The sequence below is a fragment of the Podarcis raffonei genome, chromosome 10 (assembly GCF_027172205.1).
Source record: "Podarcis raffonei isolate rPodRaf1 chromosome 10, rPodRaf1.pri, whole genome shotgun sequence".
Lineage (NCBI taxonomy): Eukaryota > Metazoa > Chordata > Lepidosauria > Squamata > Lacertidae > Podarcis > Podarcis raffonei.
In genome coordinates this window covers 22,829,998-22,854,844 of record NC_070611.1, presented here as the reverse complement: position 1 = coordinate 22,854,844, position 24,847 = coordinate 22,829,998, and the positions used below count along the sequence as shown (strand labels likewise).

Sequence of the window (24,847 nt, the reverse complement as noted above, 5' to 3'; positions counted from 1 at the left end):
TTTTATGCTCTTAGTAAGCCTTTTAAGCTGCTGCAATATACTTGAGACGTCAGCTACTAACAATAAAATGAAGCTGAACAATAAACAATAGGAACTGTTACGCATAGGAATGACTCACCATCCCAACAGTGGGATGTAATACTAGTCTGCTTGAAGATAGTATAAAACGTCATCTGATAAGGCATTGTATCACTTGTTGGTACCATAGTCAGAGGAAGAGAATTTTGAAGCGACTCAAAGGAACTGTGTACAAAGAAAACCAATGCAAACTATGAGCTTTCAAATATTAACTAGAATATCAAGAAAGATGGAACACAACCATCCATGTATCCACCAAACGTTGGTAAGGGACAATGGCCTCGAAAGGCAAGCAGATTTAGGTCAAGCACTGGGGAGCGGTGCATTTTTTTACCCTCAGAATATTTTCATTCTGTAGAGAGTTAAGAGTTCCACCACAAGATGGCAACAGATGCTAGACAAGTATGGTAGCAAATTTTGCACAATGTTCTGCAACTTTTCATCTTGCACATTTGGGACGATCTCTAAAATGTATTCCTGAACCTAAGTAATTTAGTAGATCACTGCAGGACTTTTCAGTCTAGCAACCAGGTAACTATTACAAATGGAAGTTTGTAATAAGTAAGTTTGCACTTCACCTGGAAGACACACAAACCAAATGGAGCAGGGAGGTCCCATTCAAGTCTACTCAGAAATTTCATGGGCCTCCTTTTAAAAACAATCCAACTCAAGTTTAGTTTGTGAGTAGGTTCCACTGACTTCCCTGTTTTGTTTGAATTTTAATGAGAGTTTCCTGGGTGACTTGCAAATTGACATACACATGATTTGGCTTCTGCATTACATCTGAACCAGGGTTTGTGATTTTCTTGCTCCAGACAAATCATGAACTATTTTGTTCTTGGCTTATTGATTGTGGTTTGTCTGGGTTCATATGTAGCAATACACCAATGCATGGCTTAGCTCTGGATAGTGTGCCAGAAGCAAGACTAGGGGAGGAATGAAGCAGTCACATTTTTTGTTGTGAGAACCTGCACACTTGTGTGTTCATACTTAGCCGTGGTTTGACTTATTTTTACATACTAACTGGGTCATTGATCTTAAAAACTAAGGAAAAAAAGTTATGAGCGACAAGATTTCAATCTCAAATTTAGGTAGCTATTCATGGATTGATTAGGGGTCCTCAGGAATGAAGATAATGTATTAAATGTCTATTGTTATTACAATAGAATTTACACATCTATGATAAATGTTTTACTGCTAGGTAAAATTTATCTCACATCACAGATGATTTCCATGTTGACAAAAAAAAGAAACCTCTTCTTTTCAACTTTGAAGTCATCAAGTATTATGCCTGGGATGTCTCTCAGTGCAGACCCCATTTACTGTATGTTCAAGAAAGGTGAAAAATAACTGTACAGTAGAACAGCTTTCAAAGTTACAAAGCAGCAATTTAAAGGAAAATATTTAATTGACACTTAACTGCAAACAAACACACAAGAATTTCTTTTAGGCTCAATTAAGACAACAAGCCACATATCACTATACCACATACTTTGTAGTTTGTCTGTCTGTCTGTCTGTCTCCCTTTCCCCTTTGAATTGCTTTTGCATGTGAAGTAGATGCACAATCTGAAAGCGAAGAAGAAAGGGAGCTCCCTTTTTGGAGAACTTGTAACCTATAACCCAAGAGGATTAACACTCTTTCAAGTTCAATACTAAGCCCAAAGGTTCCAACAGTTAAGTGTTATTGGCTCAGCTCCAGTGATAAAAGAGTTCAGCATTATCAATAAAGCAATGGAAACTACACAAAAAGAAATGTTTCCTTTGCGAACTCAAAAGAACTAAGATGGCACAAGAGATCCCTGCAAATAATGTACCAAGTTTCATTGATATCAATAGCCATTGTTTTATAGTACTGCCACTCAGATATGTGCTGTGCTCTGCCTGTTCTCTATGAATTCATTCTGACTCAAAGTACTATACTGTATAGAGGAGGGCTCCTATCAGGTGCTGTAATGTAGCTTTATGAAGGCTGAGTCTGATGAGCATCTAAGTTAAGCATTAAGGAAACAATATTGGGGGCCCAATCAGGGTGTGGCATTAGCCAGTGAGGATCCTTGCAGAATCTGTCTGCAAAGCATTTTTATTTTGCAATTTGTTGTTGTTTAGTCGTGTCCGACTCTTCGTGACCCCATGGAACAGAGCATGCCAGGCACTCCTGTCTTCCACTGCCTCCCGCAGCTCGGTCAAACTCATGTTCGTAGCTTCGAGAACACTGTCCAACCATCTCGTCCTCTGTTGTCCCCTTCTCCTTGTGCCTTCCATCTTTCCCAACATCAGGGTCTTTTCCAGGGAGTCTTCTCTTCTCATGAGGTGGCCAAAGTATTAGAGCCTCAGCTTCACGATCTGTCCTTCCCATGAGCACTCAGGGCTGATTTCCTTCAGAATGGATAGGTTTGATCTTCTTGCAGCCCATGGGACTCTCAAGAGTCTCCTCCAGCACAATAATTCAAAAGCATCAATTCTTTGGCAATCAGCCTTCTTTATGGTCCAGCTCTCACTTCCATACATCACTACTGGGAAAACCATAGCTTTTACTATACGGATCTTTGTTGGCAAGGTATATGCACTTTTCCCAGGCTATGTCTCTGCTTTTTAAGATGCTGTCTAGGTTTGTCACTGCTTTTCTCCCAAGAAGCAGGCGTCTTTTAATTTCGTGACTGCTGTCACCATCTGCAGTGATCATGGAGCCCAAGAAAGTAAAATCTCTCACTGCCTCAATTTCTTCCCCTTCTATTTGCCAGGAGGGGACTAATTCTGCAATTAGTCACCCTCTAAAAGGGGGGTTGACTCTTGAGTAATATGGGTTGACTCAAGTTCAATAGGGAGGGAGAACACGTTAGAATTCTCTCCCACATGACTTATGTACATCGAATGGATTTAAGAATTTATGTATTAAATTGATTCCAGAGGTTACGTCTCATGAATAAGGAACACTAAAAAGGTAACAAGATTAAATACATGTAGTATTGTTTAAACCCTTCAAACTTATGGCTGATATTTTTCTTCTAGGGAGCAGATTAAAGACGTATACTATGATAACTGTTCTGTATCTCTGCTTAGGTGTCATTGATAGTAGGATTTATTACCTAAAAGATAAATGCAACACTTTTCCCAGGCTATATAGATGTAGTTAGATGTGTCATTAAACAAAGTTAACTATCATATAATAAAACCAAGGCCACTGAAATAACACAGTAGAGCTGGCATGATACTATCAGCAACAATAAATATATTCTGTTAAATTTTAATGTGTTAAGTAACTAGATAAAAATCTCAAACATTAACCAAGCTATCAACAACAACAAAAAGCCATACACTGTCCCCATTACCCATTTACTTGAAATTTGCACTGAAAATACAGAGTACTGCTAGGTTGGCAGGAGCAGGGACCGAACAATGCCTGTTTTCTGGTCATGGGAGTGAAGTTGGAAAGGGTGGAGCACACTTTGGGGCTCCCCAGATGCATCTTGGATGGTGTACCTGAGCAATGAGAAATGGTGCTAAGGCCAGACAACAGCTACTATATTGGCCCAAATATAAGCAGCACCCGCAAATAAGCCGCACCTTTAAAATTCAGGGGGGGGGGAGAGAGAAAATACAATACCTGAAGACGCTCCCTTAAAATTCCGCAGGCAATCACATCGGTAAATGGCAAATGTAGAAGAAAATCCTATGGGTACTAAAGAGGACCCGCAGTATGTCCCTCGGGTAGGACGGGTGCCGCTTCACCACGCTCCTGGCTGCATGCTGGGCAGGGGGAGCCACGCAGCATTGCTGGTGGTTTTCCCCCTTCCCAACCTGGACAGAGAGGACTAGGGACTGCGTGCAGGGCGGGCGCCGCTTCCCCACGCTCCTGGCAGTTTGCCCACAACCCCGGCTGCATTCTGGGCGGGGGGGGGGGCGCTGCATCGCTGGTGGCTTCCTCCTTCCTGGCCTTGGGGGAGAGGATGGAAGACTATACATGGGGCAAGCACCGCTTTCCCATGCTCCTAGTGTATTTGTCTTGTGCTCCTGGCTGCATACTGGGCGGGGGGGGGAGCCTTCCCCCTTCCTCCCTTTCCCAGCCGAAGGGGGAAGGGCAGGGAAGCTGAGGGCAGGGGCTGCTTCCCTGCATTCCTGGCAGCATCACGGGCCGAGGGGAACCGTGCCACGATGCCGGCGGTCTTCCCCCTCCCCCACGTTCTTTCCTAACCAGCTTTGGGGGAGGCTGGGGGAGCTGTGGACGAGATGGGACGGGAGCGATATCGTAAAAGCCCATTTTTATCAGGTCATGAATTTAAGCCGCACTTTAACTTTTCATGGTCAGAATTTGGGGGAAAAGGTGTGGCTTATATTCAGACCAATACAGTATCTACAATGCCAAAGATGCCCTAAGTAAAACAGCTACTACTTGAGGCTCTTTCAGGGGAAAATGAAGACAGAGACTCTGAGTGCATGTTCCTCAAGTTCAAAGAGGAGAGAACAACGGTGGGAAGGCAAGTTAGGCCTCGATACCCAAACCGTCCATGACAGGTTACCAAACCTACTGCTTACAGAGAATCTTACCAGCAACAAAAAGGAGCTCTTGAGGAGGTCTGGCAATACTAATATTAGAGAAATATGTTCAATGAGTCCAGGTGGTGAGGGGTGGCCATCAAAGGTCTCAGTGGGCTGGGGTACTTTTTCCCAAAGGAAATCTATCTCTGCACAGAAGCCACTGAACAGCCAACACAATAAGCCTCTGTGGTTTGTGGGATTGGAGCGAACAAAGAGCATTTAACAAAAGGTAACTGTTTACTACAGTAAGCACATAACCACATGGTCCCCTGTACTGTCCATCCAGAGTAGAAAGAATTTTACCATTCCCTTGCTCCCCTGGATTTCTGATTGTGTAAAGTTCTCCTCAGTAGTGGGTAGATAATAAAACAGTGTTACAGATAATCAACTACAGTGGTACCTCTGGTTAAGAACTTAATTCGTTCCAGAGGTCCGTTCTTAACCTGAAACTGTTCTTAACCTGAGGTACCAGTTTAGCTAATGGGGCCTCCCGCTGCTGCTGCGCTGCGATTTCTGTTCTCATCCTGAAGTAAAGTTCTTAACCCAATGTACTACTTCCAGGTTAGCGGAGTCTGTAAACTGAAGCGTTTGTAACCCGAAACGTTTGTAACCCAAGGTACCATTGTACCAGTGTGGGTCAGTGTGAATGAGGGCTTGTTAACACCAGGAACTAGTCAATTGCCTGGTAAGCTGTGATAAGGAGGCATCACCGTCATGAAAGTAGGCATGGAAATATTTATAAATTGGAAGTGAACAAATTGTCTCTCCACCTTCCTCACTTCTGATTCACTGCAAATGACAGTATATGTGTACATGTGGGCACGAAGGTTAGTGCAATTTTGAAGTCTCGTGGACTTTCTAGCAAATTGGCTGTGTCCAGCAAGAGATAAGCTCTGAACAGATGGGAGATTTCCATAGCAAACAAATACGCTAATATTTATATCCTGCCTAACAACAGTTTCCAAGATGGCTGAAAACTAGTGGAAATTAATACAGAAAATGTAAGATTCTTTTAAAAATACAGTGGTGAGTCATGGAAGGCTTTAAAACAGGGGTGGCTCTCCAGATGTTGCTGGACTCCAATCCCCATCAGCCAGCATGTCCAGCAGTCAAGGATGAGGGGAGTTTTGGTAATAACAACACCTGGAGGGCTATTTCTCCTTTAATGGAACAGTTACAGAAAATGTTCACTCTTCAGGTCTAAGATATTATCACTGCCAATGTTATAGCTATTTAGCTTAGGAAAATAGTTTACTTTTCAAGAGGAGTGGAAAATTTAACAAGATAGTGTTTTTATAGTATTTGAGAAACTAGAAAGCAGCAGCTCTGAAAGAAGTATCCTCCACACAACGAACATTGTAAGTGGATGTAACATTCAAAATGCATTGAGCTTCTAGTCCTCAATCAAACCTGTTCTTCTACAGCAAAACACTGCATGCTGAAAAATTAGTTTGCTTACTGGATCAACAGCAAAGTTTAGCCAATATAATGAAGTAAGTTCAAATCTTTTATCGAGTTTCTCAATGGCAAATGGTTAACAAATATTACAAAACCATTTGGAGGGCTACTTCAGAAGAGGACAAAAGGTTTAGGAGAAAACAGTACCCACATAAGGCACAGTCAGCAAACAGAAACATTGGTAGTACATATCAGAGAGTGAAGGCCAAAGACCTACTCAAAAGTTATCTATTGGTAGTACACACGACAGAACAAGTTCAATTAAGAATGACTGTAAGTCAGAAATTTGGAGATAATGTTGTTTGCTTACCTACAAGCAGCATTAGGGTTAGCATTTCTTGAGAGAAGCAGTTCTACACACTTTAAAATCTGCTCTTCTGAAGTATGTGCTGTACATGCAGCCATCAATACTGTATATTGATCTAAATGAAAATTATACAAATAACCAATGATTCCTATAATAAAACACAATAACCAGACATCATAAAAAATAAGTGTGCAAAGACCAATGCTCGTTACAAGCACAATACACAGAAAGCACCAACTGCATTTAATTGGAAATGGAGAATTCATAACATTAAATTTGTTTAAATTTCAAGGGAAATTTCCTACTGGTCTCAATTTGAAATTTAAAGTGTAAACTTTAAATGCATATTTAAACTCAACTACAGGTTGCTAGATTTAATACTTATTTAAAACTATGTTCTTTTATTGTACCTGAACAACCATAAATATGTTAAAATACTCCATATGGTTTTTTTGTCCTTGTGTTTACAACCAGTTTTGCATAAAATCAGATTTATAGCTTAGCGGGTACTCCATTATATGGCACTTGTTAGATATGCAGGTAGCATCAGTGTCAAGAGGTGCCTCTTTCCAGCTTTGGCTGGTTTTTCAACACCCCTTCCTAATGAAATGAAATGCTGCCATAGTCATTAACGCCCTAGTGACCTCAAGCTAGAAGACATGGCTGTTTAAAATGACCTTCAGCTGAATACTTCCTGTTATTTTAAGCTTAGATTCTAATGGCTGTTTGATAATTATTGTGATCCTGGTTTTTATACTAATATTTGGATTGAAAATTTAGCTGCCAATTGCTAATAATTAAACTGTTGTATCCAGAGACTACACTGTCCCTTTGGCTCTCTGCGTTCCACCAGGTTTCCATTGTGCCTACTATATCCATGCTCTCCTTTACAACCAAGCACTCAAACTTTCCCATCTCAGTTCAGAGGTTTATAGTATTACCATATAAAACCTATACACTTGTGTCTTTTTCCAAATATTTCTGATATGTGTGTTTTTAACTTACAGCACTCCAGACTCCTTGAACTGCTGTCATTTTCAGTACTTACTTCTGCCCCTTCCCCATTTCGGCAATCAAACTTTTTCACCCACATCCCATATTGGAACTAGATTCCCTCCTTCCCTGAAATATAATACAATTTTATTATTTGTACCCCGCTCATCTGACTGGGTTTCCAGTTTCATTCACCATGACAGTGGAGGAAGTGTCAACCATGGGAGTGGGATATCACTATCATGTCTCTGAAGGCCTCATCCACCAACCTCTCTGCCTTTGGCCTCAAAAGAACAAAAAATGAGGCTCTCATTGTACCGAGCACACACCCAGAGTTTCTGTCCGGCAGACAGATAGTCATAAATGTAACATTCTGTACAATACACTGGATAGCCCCCACACTCCTGCTGGATTTCCACCTGCATACCTGAAGTCCTAAAACAAATGTTTATAAGAATAGCTGGTTTACTAAGGCTTACCCTTATCAAAGCTTGCATTTGAACCTCTGTTCAGAAGGATTTGCATGAGTTCCACATTTGAGACACTTGCAGCATACATCAGAGGAGTCCATCCAAACTTAAAAGTAGAATCCACACTTACACCTGCAATGATTTTATATATGCAAGTGTATACACAGTTAATAAAACAGAGACTCATACATTGTACTACTCTCTTCAGAGACTTTAGATACAAATTCCAAATTCTTGAGAATACAGACATTTTGGATTTAGAAGGTTTTAACAACGTTTTTGGGTGGCATGCCTATCTGTGGTACGACAAGGTTAAAGCACACAAAGCATTTAAAAACCATATTGTCAGGAAAGCATTGTTTAATGTTTGGATTAGATATAAGGATTTATTGGAAAATAAAACCCCAAGGTGGTTGTCACCAATGGAGGCTAAGGCTCAGAAAAAACTCAATATGGAGGCCAAATGGCCAAAATATTGGGAAATTTTGGAGCAAGAAGGGGACAGACTGAAATTGCAGAGTTTTGAGAAATTAAAAGATAAAGTGCGAGACTGGCTTCACTATTAACAGATAATGGAGGCTTATAATTTGGATAAGAAAGTTGGTTTCCAGGTGGAAAAATCCAAATTGGAAACAGAACTGTTAGAACCCAAAACTAAGACTTTGTCAAAAATGTATAACTTGCTGTTGAAATGGAATACTCAGGATGAGACGGTTAAATCTGTAATGATTAAATGGGCACAAGACGTTGGACATAATATTATGTTTGCTGACTGGAAACAGTTATGGACCACAGGTATGAAGTTTACGGCATGTAATGCCTTAAGAGAGAATATTATGAAAATGATATACAGGTGGTACATGACCCCAGTCAAGCTTGCAAAAATCTATCATTTGCCCGATAATAAATGTTGGAAATGTAAGGAAAATGAAGGTACATTCTTTCACCTTTGGTGGACGTGCCCTAGGATTAAGGCTTTCTGGGAAATGATATATAATGAATTGAAAAAGGTATTTAAATATACCTTCTTGAAGAAACCAGAGGCCTTTCTCTTGGGCATGGTCGGCCAATTGGTGTTAAAGAAGGACAGAACGTTTTTTATGTATGCCACAACAGCAGCAAGAATACTCATTACAAAGTATTGGAAGACGCAAGATTTACCCACTCTGGAAGAATGGCAGATGGTTGATTGACTGTATGGGATTGGCAGAAATGACTGGCAGAATCCGTGACCAGGGAGAAGAGTCGGCAGAAGAAGATTGGAAAAAATTTAAGGACTATTTACAGAAGTATTGTAAAATTAAGGAATGTTGAATGATGTTGGATTGAAATTAAGTGGTTTCTAGCTGTAATGGTATAAAGGAATACGAAAAAATGGGTTTTTATAAGTAAAAATTTAAGGTTATAATAATTTAAGATGTTGTATAGAAAATAAGGTGTTTTTATAAGCTGTAATGCTTTGAGATAAGGATTTGCTTAACAAATAATTAGAATTGGACTACAAGAAGGGGAGGTATGAGGTGGTCAGGGAAATATGTCATTGAAAATTAAGTATCGTGAACTATATGTGTTTTTAAATTTTTTTTGTTTGTTCTTTGTTTGTATAAAAATTGAAAATTTTAATAAATATCTTTTTTTAAAAAATAGATACAAATTCCAAAGCTCAGCAAAATTATCTAGCCATTCAGTATGCAGTCTTTAGCTGCAGAGATCAATGGCAGTAGAGGTGGTTGAAATACCTGTTGGAGCAGGGAAAGTACTCTGAAGAATATCTGGCCCCAATATTTTGCCTTTCCTAATACTATTATCAAGAAGGCTGGGGAAAAGGCTTTATGTATTAGAACCTGTGCCCTCTCTCACATTTTGCTGGACTACAACTCTCTTCAACCCTGACCACTAGCAATGCTGGCTAGGGTTGGTGGGACCTGGAGAACAACAAATGGAGGGCTACAGGTTCCCCATCCCTGTTATGCATCTTTATCTACTCCACTGTCTCAGAACTCTACCCTTTGCCCAGAGCAATAGCAGCAAGAACACCTGACAAAAGCTCAGGATCTGACCTTACCAATCTCTGCTATTGCAAGTATGAAAACAAAGTCACATTTTTATATCACTGGCAGCACTTGGTATTCTAGATCTCTCAAGGTGTTATTAAAATTCAACTCATCAGATTACATTGCCTGGCACAATAGAATTTGAGACATTGTCTGGATTCTGCCACCAGCCAGGTGATCTGGGCAGCACATCCTGTCTCCTATGAAGATCACCATGGTAAGGGGAAGATCACTCTGGCCGCACCAATCAGCTAATGTAGAAGAACCTGCTCCAATGCTAGCTTTCTTCCATCCATTACTTTTTGTATTGTGCATTTACACTGTGACTGTGGAAGCAGACACTCTCTTATTTTTTATTTACTCATTTATAATCACTTAGAAAATTACAGATACTTTATAAATGTTAAATACTAATTACCTGCAGGAACCAGCAAAAATAACACTTTAGCCACATGGAATCCTCCACATGCAACTTAACAAATAATCTTTCAATCACTTTTACTAAGGGGTTTAGGTACAGAGATCTACAGCTATTTTCTCTAGATCATCCTTGTATCTCTATTCTAATTCCATGAAGGTGAGCACAAGGGGCAGCAGGTGACAGACCCTGTCTCTCCTCATCAAACCTCCCTGGTTTCCAGGATGACCATGCCAGAAGCGATATGCCCGCCTCCATGGCTAGCACAGAAATGAAGCAGACCAGCAGAGGCAAAACTCTTTTGTCCCTCATCCATTGGCCCGCTTAGTAGAACGCAATTGGATAGATAGACAGACAGACAGACAGATAGATAAGACAGATAACCATGGAAGCAACTTTTCTAGTTTGATACAAGGTGATTCTAAACCAGCTTTCTTCAATCTTTGGTTCCCAGATGTTGTTAGACTACAATTCCCATCAACCCTGACCATTGTTGCTCAGCCAGTTGGGAATAACGGGCATTGTTCTTTGACAACATCTGAGGGCCAACAGCTGAAGAACTTCAGCTTTTTCAGACCAGAGACTCACCTGTAACCCAATGTGCATTTGGGGATTTGTTTGGTGGCAGTGCTACTTCTGTGATTCACATTAGGTCAGGCTAAGGCCCAGTACTGGGTCTTGACCCACTAGTTGAGGACTAGTGCCCTAGGCCACTTGCACATAGTCATATACACTCATATTTCACAATTATCTGGACAATCACTAGAAAGCTGCTGAGCTCCTTGAGAACCTTTGCTCTCTTCCTGTTATTTCTACAAGCTAGTAGAAATAATAGTTGTGTTCCAAAATGTACCAGCATCTTTTGTTTGACTAGCTAGGCTTTGACGCTATGAAGAAAATGGTCCACAAATAAAGCTTGAAGTCAGCATAGAAGAGGAGAAAGTTACGTAATCATTTTATCTTCTCTTATTGGACTAAGAGTATTTATTGGCTGAGAAGTCATTACTTACAGGAAAACTGCTATTTTTATGGATAGAAAGCTCTCAAGTTGAAAAGGTGAAGTAATACCTTAGGAGATTAAGATAAAGTTCTATGAAAAAACTCTTATCTTCGAACATTTCAACATTTTTGACACTTGGGAAGAAGTATGATAACAGGTTAATACATCATTCCTAACTTATGTTGCAATACCCCAGAATTACTGGATTCAGTCATTAGGAATTCAGAACTATGAAGACTTCTCAGCATTTGCTGGTGTGTTCATTTCTACAATGTAATCTTGATTCACAATAAATAAAACTCACATTGCCATATCAACAGCAATCATGCCCCAGTATTTTTTAAATTTCTGTGGGGCTTTTTCTTCAAAAACTTGGTAAAATCAGTACTTGATACTTTTACAGCCCAGTCCTATACATATCTATTCAGAAGTAAGTTCCAGATAAGCAGGCATAGACTGCAGCCTATTCAAGACAGAGGAGGAGATAAAAGAGAAAGCAAGAAACTGACTACATTTTGAAAATGTATTTAAATATATGAGTAGCAGTAATAACATTTTTGGAAATTCTATAAATCTATCTAACCATCTTTACTACAGTTTCTCATAATTCTAGTTTGTGTAAAGTAGTGTCCCAGAGATGGAACACCACTTGGCTATCACATTTATGCAGAAAACTGCATGTACCCTGCTAGATCAATAAGTATGTATGTCTATTTCACCACACATAATGGAAATCCTTTGCCACCTGTAGCTTACTAATGTGCGTGTCCATGGCACATAGACAAAGCACTCAGCACTTGAAACACATTCAGTAATGTCAAATGACTTTTTTAAAAAAAGTATTTCCTGAAGGTAGGTTATTTCAACAGGACAGATATTTCAATTCCACACACATGGGCCAGAATTGATGAGTAGAATTGCCCACCTGCCAGTCACCAGACATCACAGTGATGCCAGGTGGCCCTTTTCTGCCTGCACAATTTGAAACTAAACTGTGCAGAAGATGTACCAACTGTCAGCTGATAGGCAGGCCTTGTGGAACACTTTGCAAATGATTGCCAGGTGCTTCCAAAATACCTTTAATCAAGTCTTTACCCGCCTCACACCTGACATCATATATAATGGACAGGTGGGCATAGCTTGACCAAAATGGCCTCATGGCTCGAATAAAGAGGCCTGGTGAGCTTAAGGCTAGAGGTTCCCCACCCATTTTACAGCTTCCATTCCCACTATAATATCTGGACTTCATATCTCAAAATCTCTGTTAATTAAAAAGCTAAGTCTAGATTTTTCAAATCATTTGCTTTCAAAGCATTTTCTAAAGTGCTGTATTATGAACATAGCTGGAACCTTCAACATGTAAACACCAAATCCAATAACATTCAGCCATTGGTCAAGAAATTTGTTCTAGTTCCAATCCATAAAACATCTGGTGAGCTACATGTGCAGCGAAAAGTTTCCACATTCCTGCTTTTGACAGCAGTCTGCCATGATGGCCTACCAATAAAACTCAAGAGACTATGAGAAGCAGCAGAACTCAAGAGGAATTGCTCTTGGTTAAAAGAAAGGCGAGCAACTCCAGTGCACATTTGCAAGACCTTACATTTGCTCAAAGGAGCTCATAAGATTCCTCTATGTACCTATGTGAAGAATAAAGATTTACCTTATAGTAAAAACAACTTCTCAGAAAACCTTTCAAAATCTAGTTTATATACACACATCAAATTAAAACAGACAATCCATTAATCTTACCTGAATTTAAAAGCTCTTCAACAGCAGGCAAGTTTCCAGCCAGCAATGCTTTCTTCAATGCTTCATCTTTGCCATTTGACTGCAATATGTCATCCAGTTGCTAAACAGGAAAATTACTACATTGGTTTAGTGATTAAATATTTAGTTATTTTACACTTATATTCAACCTTTTTTCCAAAGTTCTCCCTACAAGCAGTTCAAGGCTGCACACAATATTAATTAAATTTCTATACAGTGGATACTCAGGTTGCAAACATGATCAGTGAAGGATGCACATTCGCAACCCGCAGCGTTCACAACCCAGTGGTGTGTCTGCGCATGCGCAACCACTGAAACTCGGAAGTAACCTGTTCCAGTACTTTTGGGTTTTGCAGGTGCGTAACCCGAGAAAATGCAACCTGAAGCGGCTGTAACCTGAGGTATGACTGTACTGCCTTCATCTGAGGATAACAGGGCGGTTTACAATATAATACATTCTCCCTACTACTACCATTTTATTCTCAGTCCACCTTGGAGGCTTATTAAATGGAATTACGTGACACATCAGAAGCAAATAAACGTGAAAAATGTAAAGTGCACCCACCCTTTTGAATTGTGTCACAGCATCCATTCCCACTTTTCTTGCCAACTGTACAGTCATACCTCAGGTTGAAGTTGCTTCAGATTGAGTGTTTTCGGGTTGCGCTCCACGGCGACTCGGAAGTAACGGAACACGTTACTTCCGGGTTTTGCCGCTTGCACATACGCTCAAAATGACGTTGCACGCATGCGCGGTGAATTGCAACCCGCGCATGCGCGGGTGGTGTTGGCTTCAGGATGCAAACGGGGCTCCGGAACGGATCCCATTTGCATCCAGAGGTACCACTGTACTATATTCTGTGACTTGGTTTACAATTCCTCTATTCTTATAATTTGAAAATCCAATAAAAATGACTTTTTTCTTTCTCTTTTGTAAAGCACACCTGGCTCTACTCCAAATTTCAAAGAGCAGCACACTACACCCTTGGAGGCTTATTAAATGGAATTGCATCGACACAACTGAAGCAAATAAATGAGAAATATAAAGGGCACCCTGTTGATTGTGTTGTGGCACCCATTTCCCCACTTTTCTCGACAGCTGTATTCTGTATCTCTTGCTTTATGATTCCTCTATTGTAGCCCATGGGCGTAGCTAGGATTTGGGGGGGCAGCGGCAAAAAGTTTAAGTTTTTTTGGAAGGTCACAGACGTTTCCTTTAATATGTAAAACAAAAAATCAAAGACTTTGGTTGGGGCGGGGCAGGCTTTATTATTTCATTATTATATATTTATTGAATTTATACACTGCCCTATACCTGGAAGTCTCTGCTGAGGGGACAGGGACAGAACCTCAGCTTGTTAAGTGTTTCCATTGCTTTTTAATACTTTTGGAGGATTTAAGGGGCGACGCCCATGTTCTAGCCTCTGTTACTTATATTTTGAAAATCCAATAAAAACAATTTTTTAAAAAATGTAATATCCACCTGGCCCTATCTACTCCGAATTGCAACTGCTTGTGACCCCCCGCCCCCCCCCCCAAAATAACACCGTGGCAAACTCTGGGCACTCAAAATAGATGCCCTCGGCTGTGAAATTCTCCACACAACCTACCTCACAGGGCTGTTGTGCGAGTTACAAAGGGGGGCAAAAGAAAAGGGCTCTGCCTCAAGCGCTTCAGGTCACAAAAGACCTGAATATAATAAAATGACTGTAACAGGGACGAAAGGGAACCGACCCCAAAGGGCCTTTTGAGTTGGAAATTGTGCCCCCTGGAAGCGCCTCAGGCCCAGGCCTTCCTTACGTGCTTCTGAGGCGTCGCCTCGACGGACCCGACGACCCAGCCGTCGTCGTCGCTCTCGCTGCTCTCTTCTCCGGCTGGCACCGCGAGGGAGAAAGCGCCGCTAGCCATCCTTCCTCCGCCGCCTCCTCTCACTCGACGGCGACCGCGCCGTTAAAAAATAATGCGGGTTTCTGTTTTTCAAATCCCCACGCCAACCTCTAACGCGCAGGCGCAGAAGGACGGGGACGCAGGGCAGCAACTGCATATGAAAGCGGGAAAGTTGAAACGCCCAGAGAGCACGAGGGACGGTTGGCGCAGTCCATCTTCGAAGAGAGGTGGGGGGGGATTTGCCTCCTGTTGAAATGGTGAATTTATTCTAGTATGTTAAGTACTAAACGCCCCTGGGCGTTCAAGTGGTACATCGGGATTTGTTTTTTTTTGCGGGGGTGGGGAGGGGCTAGAACCCAGCACCAGGTTTTTGTGGTAAAATTATTATTATTATTATTTATTTGGTTTTACCCCGAAATGAGCTTGAAATATCGGGATTTGAAGATGGAAAAAATACTGGTTTATGTGGTTGGATTTTAAGGAATGAATATTACATGTAGCTGCAGGACAGAGGAATGGAAGCCCTTTTATCCCTTTTTATCTTTAGTTTTTTCTTTTTCTTTCTTTCTCTTTCTTTGGGTCTCCCCCTTTCTTGTCTTTTCTGCTTTCTGAATTTGTTCTTTTTTAGGCTAAATTGTTGTTTTAGTATATTATAAAAATATACTTTGTCATGGGTATGTATTTTATATATCTATGAATAAGTACCAATAAATAAGGTAATGAAAATTAGCTAGGATTGCCTGCAGTTCCTTCTTATTTCTGTGCGGCTTAAATGGCAATCCTATACATGTTTACTCAGTAGGTCCTTAAATGAAGTTTTAAAGCACACACACATAGATACCCCCCAAAGCAGTTTTACAGAGCCCCCCTGACCCGCCACCGGCTCACAGAAGCCAGTGGCAGGATGGGGGCTGTGTTAAAGTGCTTCCTCTTCCCCAGCCGAGAGAGTCCTGCACCCGCTCCTGCTTGCACAAGAGTAGGAGCAGGAGCAGAGCTGCTCAGCTGGGAAGCCGAAGCCCTTTCTTCCCAGCTGAAACCCCACAGGTAGGGGCATGCAAATAGGAGCGGGATTGGGGCCGCTCAGCTGTCCCAAGTCTTGTTCTCAGTTCAGCTTTATCTGCAAGACTTCATATTGGCCAGTAATATGGGGGGGTGGGGAGATGAAATGCACTGCCTTGATAAATGGCTACGGTTCTTGTGCATTCAAAGCGTACCATAGCATATTTCAAAATGTTCAGCTCGCTACTCTTAACATGGATAGAAGGGGAAAGATGCATATTGGGTGTAGTATGCAAGATGAATTCATCTTGTCTATTTGCAAAGTGGCATTAAAATATTTGCATTATTTTCTTGTTTCTGAAAGAAAACTATCAGCTCTGCTGTTCCCTATCCTTGTGCTGTTCATAATGAGCCCTGCAGTGATTTTGACCCCTGGATAGTAGCAACTAATTTAGAACATGCTAATAGGTATGAACAGTTCCAATTGTTCCTTTAGCACTTGCAGAAGAAGATGTAAATAAACATTAAAAACAAAACACCAAACAGCTTCTAGTGCTAGTTAGATCCAAAGCAGGAATTCACCTTGAAGGTACAAATGACATTTTTATCCTTTCAGAGCATTTCTGCCAGGTGCAGAAATAGAATCATAGAACTGTAGAGCTGGAAGGGACCACAAGGATCATTTAGTCCAGCCCCCTGCAATGCAGGAATATTTTGTCCAGCGTGTGATTGTACGGTTAAGACACTGTTCTGAAATTTAAAAAGCATATGCAGGATAGCCAGTATTAACTCTTTACCCCAATCTGCATCTGTAATGTAACTATTTTAACTCGTTCTATGTGGAATTGTTTTAAATCGTTTTATATATGGATCTGTTTCTGATTGCGGTTTTTTAATGCTTTTCTTGTTTAATGGTTTCAGGTGTTTTATTTGTTTTGTAAATATGTGCTTTATTGCTATAATCTGCCCTGGGACCTTAGGGTAAATGGCAGGTAAGAAATCTAAAAAACTGAAGGAAATAATAATACCTGCATCTTCAGGAACTTGTGACCTATCCTAGCCCACGTGTTGCTTTACACAGGGTCTCCCAAGGCTTCGTGACTAGAAAAAGGTGGTTGTGGCATTGGGAATACTGTCATTTATATACACATCTACAGAGAGAGCGAGAGATTGAGAGATTTTGCAAGGTATTACAAGCCATACCCATCATCGCCCACGTTTGCAAAACTCTAGCTTCTTGTCTGATTAACAGAGGTATGTGCACATCAGGGGAACTTAGCTTCAAGTTGCTGCTGGGTCAGGGATCTGTCCAAACACCGCATGAAAATGGGCTTATAGAGGGAAAACTTAATTGTTACAAGGTTGTGCAGGCCCAATACATTTTGTTGTCTGAAGTGGAGCTCAAGCAGTGCTACCTGTCCATTGCCCAGTCAGGGCAGGAAAACATAGGATTGTATAACTCCCTGCAATGCAAGAATATTTTGCCCAATGTGGGGCTCAAACCCATGACCTCAAGTACACCATTCAGACATCCATTTTTCTGTCTTTACCCCGTACTCTCACACAGTGCTGCCTGGCACCATCAGTCCACCCAATAACTTTCTATAACATCAGTGTCTCTCCCTTTGTTGTGGTTGATCTGTTATGTTTCTTGTTGCAATGCACCTGCTCTTTGCTTTTGTGGGGGGGTGCTCTGTGATCCAGGTATTTTATTTTATATTGCCTACTGACAGGGAGTGGAATTAATTGGCCTGTTGGGTCTCCTCATAGCCTATGATTCCACACCATTGTGGTACCTCTGGTTAGGAACTTAATTTGTTCTGGAGGTCCATTCTTAACCTGCAACTGTTCTTAACCTGAGGTACTACTTTAGCTAATGGGGCTTCCCGCTGCCGCCGCAGCACCACCACACGATTTCTGTTCTCATCCTGAGGTAAAGTTCTTAACCGAGGTACTGCTTCCGGGTTAGCAGAGTCTGTAACCCAAAGTGTTTGTAACCCGAGGTACCACTGTATAATCAGTTGCTGAAATCTGATCATGAAATCATGGCCGTGCATATTCCTCAAGCAGAGGATTACTATTTCAGCCAGTGGCCTGAAGCTCAGTAGGCAAGTTGTCTCAGAAAGGAATTTTTAGGGCACAGAATCAGGCCCTGTACACACCAACACTTCCTTGCTTTTTACCTGTATTAATCACTCAGTGCTGTGAATTTCTACAATGGTATAGATATTATATTACTATTTACAGTCTTTCTTAAGTACAGAGATGCCAATCTATATATTGACCCAAAAAGAGATTGTATTCTTTAAGAACTTTTAAAACGGTCTACAAATAATTAAACTCTCTTTCTTACTGCTTGATACTCTTTGTTGCTCAACTGTGTGGGACAGCATGCATGTGCCTTTTGTTCAGTCACAAGAGATACCAGTCTTGGATTTTTGCCCTTCCAGCCTCAATAATGTTATTGTTCTAGGATTATTAAATGACACTATGAGATGGAAGAAGTTAAATAAAACTGCCTTTAGAAACATAAACCTTATGAGCTGGCTAGAGGAAGATTCACACACTTTCTACTCCTCCTACCTTTACTTTGGCCCTGAAAGAGGATTGAAAGTCACTCAGAAATCTTTGCTATCCGGTCAAAACAACAATGGCCTTCTGCAGAGCCAGGCACCCATGGCTACATTAAGCTGGCCCAAACGGTTGTGGTGTTTGACAAATGTATGCTAACATTTCGGCTACGGACACTTTTGTCTTAGGTCAGTTACCATCTGCCAGACCCATATGTTACCCATATACAAAATGATGGCCTGCTTGTGCAGTTATTGAGGGGATAATAGAATATAGTTTATGCATTGATTCAGCTAGCAGCAGATTCTTAGGCGCCTTTGTGGATATGGAGCTCTCTCACTCACACAAACACACTGTTCACTTTAACTGCCCAGACAACAAAGGCAGTCCAAAACACTTTGCAGCCTGAGACACAGCACCACCCCAGCAATCAATGTGCATAGCGTCGAAGGGCAGCCAAGTTATTTTGGCTTATGAGAAAGAAGACCTCACAACCATCTCTCCTATCTACTCTCTAACAATAAAAAAGTACAATAAAAATAAAAATAATAAACCACTTGCTGCCTTTTCATGACATCCATCATGATCTGTTTGAGGTAGGTGCATCTCTCTGCCTAATGGTAGATGGTTAGGACCACTGAAACAGATCTAGATCTGTGCTCCAACCATTGGAGTAAACAGAGGAGCCAGCTTGCAGCATAATCACCTTTGCAAACTTGACTACAAAATATTCCTTTCATATTACACTTGCATTTGCAACATCTTTTATTTCCAGATGTTAAGACTAGGGAGGTAGTGTAGGCAGATGTCAATCCATGTTCTTCATTAGTGGCATTGCTTATGTTGGCTAGGAAATAGAGACTTACCATACTTCTCAACATTTCACATTGCGAAAACCAGTCTTAGGTTAGCCCTTAGCAAGGGACGCAGCCTCAGGCAGAGATAGCGTCAGGTGGATTCTACAAAAACAGATGTCAATCAAACGGTGAGCAGGTGGCTCAGCTGGCCCTGCAATAAACTGGAAAATAAACCACCTATCCAGCAGCCAGCCAGCATCTCAGTCCATCTGCATTGAACACACATATCACAAAATTGGCACTCCGGATTCTCTGTACTGAGCCAATCTGGAACGAATTGTATAATGCATGAATGCACCCTATATCTGCCGATTAATTTGCACATGTGACAATAGCACAGCTTTCCACTGCTATTAGCAGAGACACAACCAATAATCATTGTATGCAGAGGCATATTTTCCAGTTTTGAACAAATAAATCTTATGTTTTGGTTGGATCTCCCTAGAATTCTCAAGTGCTGGTTTTATTTTGTTTTTAAGAATTTGACCAAAAAATGTCGTGTGGAATTACCCTATCAGTTTTATTTTTGCTGATGGGAGCTATTATCACAGTCCTGTGGTAAAGTGTACCATTCCAGATGAAAGATAGTGGCCCATGAACTAGCAGTATGTTTTGACTGCTGTATGTTATAGTTGGTACCAACTAATAATCAGGGCTTCAGAGTTATGATGACATTCGTTTGGTCTACACATTGCACACAAAACCTAAGGATGGGTATAAATACTTAACCTATGGAATATTTATACGTCTGTTGTTGTTGTTTTAAAAGGCAGGGACTGTAAAATGAAACAGGAAGTGGGATACATGAGGCCACAACACTTCTTTTCATTTAAATTTATTTTTAATAACACTTGCTTAAAAATAATTGTTTAAGTTACCTCTATATCTTGATTGATTTGCTTTCATTTGTGAGTGAACAAGGTAAAATCTATACCAGGTTTTATTTTATTTTATTTTTTGAGATTTGTGAATGGATCTCACAACCTTTGCCTAAAAGCAGCTGTATGCCTACTTCGGAGTAAAGCCCACTGAATACAGTAGGATTTACTTCTGAACAAACATGGATCAATGCTGCAGAGAGTTAGCCAGTGATTATATGCTTGCTATCTACATAATCACACTCTTTTATTCTGGGTAATTGACTGGACATTATCATTAAGCATCCTATGCCTTTGTACCTATAATCAGCAACAGATGTAAAACACCATACCATGCCTTAAATTGCATGTTAAAAATCAATTTGAAATTATTAGTTATCTCTCATTGCTGTTTAACTGTCTTTTTCTCTCTCAAAATGAAAGTAATAAAAGTAGGGGAAATTGGTAACATCTGTTTAACGTACGTCCATGGGAATGCTACTTCATTCTTATATCAAGACATGTGTCTCATTTCAAATGAACCTGGTCAGTTTTCCTAGAAAATGTAGATTGTCTTGCTTACATTTTCGTGCAGATGAAATTTACATGAGCTCCAGTCTTACTCAGGTAGGCTGCTAATACTCCATTGACTTCAGTGATATTTAAACAGTCATGGTGGTGACATGTGGCCTAACCATTTGATCATTTCTTTACTTGCTACATTTATATCCCACATGGGTGCCCCTGCCAGAATATTTCTGGTCCCTTCGCCAATTTGTTTTCGTCAATGAAATAAAAATAATAAAGTCTGTAGCCTGCTTATACTGTAAACAAGTCTGCAGTATCACCAAACCTAAATTGGAGTGCATATGGTATTTGGAAGCATGGAACAAATGAGTGCAGCCTTTTACTATGTTTTAAATCAGGGTTTCCGAAACTTGGGTCTCCAGCTGTTTTTGGACTGCAACTCCCATCATCCCTAGCTAGCAGAACCAGCGGTCAGGGATGATGGGAGATGCAGTCCAAAAACAGCTGGAGACCCAAGTTTGGAAAACCCAAACCCTGTTTTAAGTAATATGCTGTTGTGATCAAGTGGGTAGTTAAAATGGTTTAAGGGAGATGCAATCTACTGTAGGTTAAGGGACCTTTGCAAACCCCTGTTGCTAGAATGTTAATAAAGGAATCCCTCGTACTATAACAGGTTTAAATCAGTATGTTTTCTAAAAGATAGAAAAGAGATTAAGTAGCATCAGCTTGGAAGGATGGGGTGGGGTGGGGGTCCTAATAAATCTCACAGCAGACATGGACGGGAAATTCAGCTGTTTCTTTCTTGACAGAGCTCTTACAGAAAATTCCTCTTCTGCAGCTGATAGCTGCTTTGGGAGGAATCCGTAATTGGTGCCAATGGAGACATGGGTATAGTGGGGGAGGGGCAGGACAGCAGCTGCTCCCCCATCAATAAAAATCAATAAGAATACATAGCAAACTGAGGTTGTGCCCCCCCCCAACAAAAATCCTGGCTACACCCATGAATGGATAATTTCCTCCCAACAGAATAGCACACTCAGAATAGTTGGCTCTTGATTGCAGCTGGGAGGGAAAGAGTTACCAGGTACATCCTACTAGTTGCCTGCTGTAATAATGATCCTGATAATTATCAGCCCTCCCAGCTGATGCTGTTTGTATTTTTTAAAACCAGCATCTTCAATGCAAAGACACATTTAATGTCACGTCTAGTTTGGCCCTGAGCTACACTAGGAGGCATATATATGCGCCTCTCTGCAGGCTAGGGAGCTACATGCTGAGGAACTAGAACTGCAAATATGTAAAACTAGTTATCCTATTATCCTTTATATGGAGGGCAGGTATGTAAAATTGGTTCTTTGCAACCTGTCTGTCATCTTTCATAGCCTCAGGAAAGGCTTGGCCTGAAGTTCTTTGATGTCATCTGGAATCTTTCCATTTTAAATTAACTTTGGATCACGACCAAAACGAACGCTGTTCTTGCTGGACTCTTTGAAGGTTTCTTCATAAGCATAGAAAGATGTGGAATTTATCCCAGTGACAACTATAAAGGGAGCCCTTGTAATACACTATACAATAAACCTGTTTGCCCTGTTTCTGTATGGTGACCTTGTTCAAGATTTGGTAGTAAATGTTTTATTCCTAGTTACAGAAGCATGCATAAAAAAGTGCAGAGGCCTCAGAGGTGTCCATGAACTTAATAATTAAATCTAGGCCTTTACATTTTCAGAATGTGACTATTAACACCTCCGAGTTCACATTAAAAGCAACAACATTTAGGGCACAATGGGTGACATTCTGTTCTTGCTTACAATCCAAAGAACCGTGTGACTTAACTCCCAATGAGACTTTGGACTTGTGTTTCTTGAACACCCCAATGCTGAATATAAAGTATGCGTGTGTGTGAGAGACAGAGAGAGAGAGAATGAGAAATTATGTGTACACCTGAATCTCGGGATTTTGCCAAGAATCTAGACCAGAGATCTACTTTACTGAGTTCAAGGACTTTATATTGGCATTATATAATATTTTTTTATGCAGACCTTTGCACAAACACACTGTTATTGAATGCTTTTAATCATAACTTTTTGCCCTTCCTCATGGAGGAATTATACTCTGTGTTCAGTGGTACCTCAAGTTACAAACACCTCAGGTTACAAGCACTTCGGGTTACAGACTCCGCTAACCCGGAAGGTTACCTCAGGTTAAGAACTTTACCTCAGGATGAGAACAGAAATTGCGTGCCGGCAGCAGCAGGAGGCCCCATTAGCTAAAGTGGTACCTCAGGTTAAGAATGGTTTCAAGTTAAGAACGGACCTCCTGAACGAATTAAGTATGTAACCAGAGGTACCACCGTATGTTTGAGTGAGGGAAAGACATTTAAAATCGGACAATAAAATAAATTAACACCTGATATTATTTATACACACACACACACACACATATATATTAGGACAAGTGATCTTGACTTTAATGGGACATAGTTCCATATAGGATAGATTTTGACATTAGCTATCAATGACGTGCACTCACTTATTTCAAAGTTGTGGGTTCAACCCCCACGTTGGGCAAAAGATTCCTGCATTTCAGGGGGTTGTACAAGATTACCCTTGTGGTCCCTTCCAGATCTACAATTATATGAAATGCTTTCAGTGGTAAGCCCCACTTTCCACATCAACTCTAAATTGGAAGGGTCTCCCTTCATTGCTTTTCCAAGCATCTAGTGCAAGGTAAGAGATATCCGATTGCTCTAAACCTCTCTGAAGTCAGTATGATGTACTGGAGAACGACCACTCTTCTACAAGTTCTGAAGAAGGATGGGGGAACCTAATAATAATAATAATAATAATAATAATAATAATAATAATAATTTTAAGTGCTTGCCAGTGGCAAGCCAGAAGTGAATTTATATTTCTGGATTCTTGTCTGATAACATATAGACTCTGGTAATAAACCATTCATCCCGGTGAAAGCATGGACGGAGCCCTGTACATTCCAAGGGTGCGCAAAGCTACAAAGCATTTTAAAGATCTAGATCTTTAAACTTTTGATTCAGCTGTTAAACAAATGACAGTTGTGTCTCCCATATCCATGAATCCTGATGATCACTTATATAAACAATGTCAAGTGGCAGTAGCAAATATATTTCTAAGCAAATGTGACTTTGGTTTCCAGGATGAGTGTTGATAGTTGTGTACCACCATCAATTATCTTAATCTTGTAATTTCAAAGTAAACATATCTGCTATAGAAAACCTAAAGCCTTGAGATAGAAAAAACTTCAGGCTCCTTATGTCTGTTGATCTCCTGTTCTCCAATGTCTCTGTGTGCTTTTAGCAAATCCCCTGGTTTTGACACAAGGTGTGCAGAGCACTTTAGAAGGTGAGACAGGATTAGTTATTTTAATTCATGTCGTAGTTGATCTTTGATGTTCTGTATCTCCCCAAATTGCCACAGTTTACATTTTCTCTTCGTTAAACTCCATTGGTATTCTGCTAATTTATCAGAAAAGGTCAGCCCTGCATTTCCTGTGAAGTAATTAAGAGTTTTTGCACTGGCTTAAAGATTTTGCTAGTTTGTTGTTGTTGTTGTTTAGTCGTTTAGTCGTGTCCGACTCTTCGTGACCCCATGGACCAGAGCACGCCAGGCACCTCTGTCCTCCACTACCTCCCGCAGTTTGGTCAGACTCATGTTTGTGGCTTCGAGAACACTATCCAACCATCTCATCCTCTGTCGCCCCCTTCTCCTTGTGCCCTCCATCTTTCCCAGCATCAGTGTCTTCTCCAGGGAGTCTTCTCTTCTCATGAGGTGGCCAAAGTACTGGAGCCTCAGCTTCACGATCTGTCCTTCCAGTGAGCACTCAGGGCTGATTTCATTAAGAATGGATGCGTTTGATCTTCTTGCAGTCCATGGGACTCTCAAGAGTCTTCTCCAGCACCATAATTCAAAAGCATCAATTCTTCGGCGATCAGCCTTCTTTATGGTCCAGCTCTCACTTCCATACATCACTACTGGGAAAACCATGGCTTTAACTATACGGACCTTTGTTGGCAAGGTGACGTCTCTA

At 40.7% G+C, this 24,847-nt stretch overlaps 1 protein-coding gene across 3 annotated transcripts in view; it reads right to left on the bottom strand.

Annotated features, from left to right (window-relative positions):
• Positions 1-15,177, bottom strand: part of ASZ1 (ankyrin repeat, SAM and basic leucine zipper domain containing 1) — a 33,838-nt gene extending 18,661 nt beyond the window's left edge. The window contains exons 1-4 of one of the 3 annotated variants that reach the window (XM_053405913.1): positions 14,887-15,177; positions 13,069-13,168; positions 7,854-7,976; positions 6,385-6,496 (exon numbers count right to left, since the gene is read on the bottom strand). In XM_053405913.1, coding sequence (XP_053261888.1) covers positions 6,385-6,496; positions 7,854-7,976; positions 13,069-13,168; positions 14,887-14,994 — 443 coding nt within the window. In that variant the 5' untranslated portion in view covers positions 14,995-15,177. Of the gene's footprint in view, positions 1-6,384; positions 6,497-7,853; positions 7,977-13,068; positions 13,169-13,651; positions 13,694-14,886 lie in introns of those variants that run through there. The other 2 variants (XM_053405911.1, XM_053405912.1) reach the window with 2 other exon arrangements.
• Positions 15,178-24,847: the final 9,670 nt, after the last annotated feature.